This window comes from Phytophthora infestans, genomic scaffold (genome assembly GCF_000142945.1).
Source record: "Phytophthora infestans T30-4 supercont1.281 genomic scaffold, whole genome shotgun sequence".
Lineage (NCBI taxonomy): Eukaryota > Oomycota > Peronosporomycetes > Peronosporales > Peronosporaceae > Phytophthora > Phytophthora infestans.
Window position 1 is genome coordinate 8,093 of NW_003303478.1, and position 2,710 is coordinate 10,802.

Below are 2,710 nucleotides of genomic sequence, written 5' to 3' on the forward strand. Positions count from 1 at the left end.
GTTCTCCATTCAGTCTAAATATTGGTTCATAATCTTTAATTGGGTTCCAAAGACGGATTATTGGTTCAATCAAACCCATCCTTTTTAAACCAATAGAAAGGGGCTGAGATTTTGTTACTCCTTCGCGTATCGAGGAGTATCAGTGTTCTAAAATACCCACCTTTTTGAGGAAGACCGTGGGTGTCGCTTGGCAAGCATAAAAACGTATTTTAGGGGGACCAGAGTCTCAGTACAATACTTTAAAGGTGCATCAAACTCAAATTTAGCCAGTAAATCGATGCTGCGTTTCGATTCTTGCTGAAGTAAAGTCAATCAAACGTCAAGTTACTTTTACCCGCTGCTGCTGGCCGCTCCATGAGTGCGGCCACCATGGTCATCGATGCACCCTCCAGGCAGGCGTCTTTATCCCCCACACGCGCTGCACTGGCCAGCGCGTCGGAGAAAGCTGCGGCCAAACCAGGCCAGGTGATTGTCGGAGCGCTGCGCATTCGCGGTACGTACGAACTCACGCCGACGTGTCGAAAATAGCTAAATTGTTAACTTGCGTTTTCAATAGTATTGCAGGCGATCGATTTGCCATCACCGAAAGCTGTTGAAAATGGCATCGTAGTGACGTCGTCATGGCTACCCTTTCCAGGACGCAGACCCTCGAACCACCCCACTTTACAGCATGAAGCTGTGCCAGACATGATCAGCGTGTTATTGCGGGTATCAAACTCGGGATTTTTCGCAACGGAATCTCGCGCTTGGGCCAGTGCGATTTGCTGGGATGAAGTGAGTAGAAAGATCGCTGAATAGCGATACCCAGCGCCTAAAAACGTGTGATATGGCAGGAATTTTACGTGGAACAAGTGAGCTCGACGGACGAGCTGGAGCTTTTCTGTGTAGACCGAATGAGAAATAAAACACACGCGCGTTTACCGCTTCAAGGCGAAATCAGTTCATGTGCAGGATTCATTGGAAAAGGTAAGGAAGTCAATGAAGATTCTGATAATAACTCGATAATTTTTTTTTCTTAGCTAACGTAAAAATCGCTGCGATATTGCTGGTAGTAACTTTGCCACTAGCTCGGCTCCCAGAAGGACAGGAAGTAGAGCAGTGGTACCCTCTCGTACGGAAGGATTCTTCGTCCGCGTTGCGTACAGCTCTACGAGTTTCGTTGTGTTTTGTGCCGAATGGGGTACCAGCTTCTGCTTCCACAAGTCCTGAAAGAAGACGTGTGACGCCCACGTCAATGTTGCCGCCGTCTCCAGCAACGGAGATTTCCTCGGCATCACCAGTGTCGAAACAATTGCGAGTAGAGACGTCTGAAGCTGCAGCGATTCCGCTTGAGACTGGGATTATCGACTATGTAATCGTGGTGGGGACTGCGGCTAACGACGATATCTCAGCGACTTTGGACGAGGCACAGGTGCGTTTCCGGTATCCACTCACAGATCGACCGGATTTCCCTCTACCGACAAAAATTGAGTGGTTTTGCTTCCCTGGTGGACCGGAGATTGTCACTCAAGCTGATCGGCCACCAAGTAAATTATTTTCATTTGTACTGGTGGGTGGCGACGATGGTCTGTGCAGATGTTACGTCGTTTGTCTTGTGGTGTATCATCGCCACTCCAAAAGTAGAGGGGCCGAAGTGAACGAGTGGGATGCAACGTGTGTGGCGTTTTTGACGCGGCTTCCGCTGATTGAAGAGGTTACAATATGTCTGCTCGCTGTGGCTCACGCTTGGATCGCTGCAAATGGAGACAAGGAGAATAATATCACAGTGGATACTGACAAGACTCGACTCGCAAATACACGGAAGCAATTATGCAGTCTTTGTCACGAGATCACGCTACCCATTCGAGGAGTTTTTGGCGTCCAATTTGCAGTTCACAGCCTCAAAGTTCGCCTTATGGTGCCGTCCATGACGTCAATTTACACGATGAAAGAGGCTTTGCTAGCACGACCAGAACTTCGACGTACAGCCTCAGCCCAAGGAGCACAGCCATCTCCTACGAAAGCGAGAAGCTTCATCGCTATCCAGCAAGGTTTCCAGCCACTTGTGTATTCGCTCGAGCCGATTTTCCAGCTCTTTGACATCAAGACGATCATCTATCTCGTGGCACTAGTTCTCTGTGAGTATCGGATACTTATCCACTCCACACAGCAGTCTCTGTTGTGTCCTGTCGCTGAGGGACTTTGTGCACTCATCTACCCATTCCGTTGGCAACATCCGTACGTGCCTATTTTACCTCGAGTGCTTTCCGAATATCTCCAGGCTCCGCTCCCGTATATCCTGGGAATTCACACGAGTTGGCTACAAAGTTTGCTGGAAAACGGGCGGCCGGAACATCTCGTGGTGGTTGACATCGATCGCGGGACCATCCAACTGCAGGAATCCGGCGGACCTGTGCTACCTCACAAGCTAACAACAGCTTTTCATCACCGGCTTAAGACTATCTTACACCCGTCTTTATTTGGAGAAATGGAGAGCAACACTGATGATGCCCTGAAGCAAGACGAAGAACGACGCGATATCGTTGAGTGGGGCCCAGACACAGGGAAGCAAGTGCGTATGGAGCTCGTGTGCTTCCTTTCTACTCTCGTGAGAGGCTACCGTGAATGTCTATTCTTTGTGAACCAGAAGCTGCCAGTGTTTAACAAACGCCGCTTTTTCGAGAGTGAATCTACAGACAGTGAAGTGGCGCCGTTGGTGACCAGGTTGTTC

General features: G+C 49.3%; 1 protein-coding gene across 1 annotated transcript; it reads left to right on the forward strand.

Moving 5' to 3' along the window:
- Positions 1 to 354: 354 nt before the first annotated feature.
- PITG_21330 (uncharacterized protein) lies at positions 355 to 2,699 on the forward strand (the record flags this gene model as incomplete). The annotated part of the gene is made up of 5 exons (XM_002895041.1): positions 355 to 493; positions 557 to 774; positions 834 to 966; positions 1,053 to 2,635; positions 2,676 to 2,699. The coding sequence occupies 5 exons, from the start codon at positions 355 to 357 to the stop codon at positions 2,697 to 2,699; spliced, it is 2,097 nt and encodes a 698-aa protein (XP_002895087.1).
- Between the last annotated feature and the right edge of the window lie 11 nt (positions 2,700 to 2,710).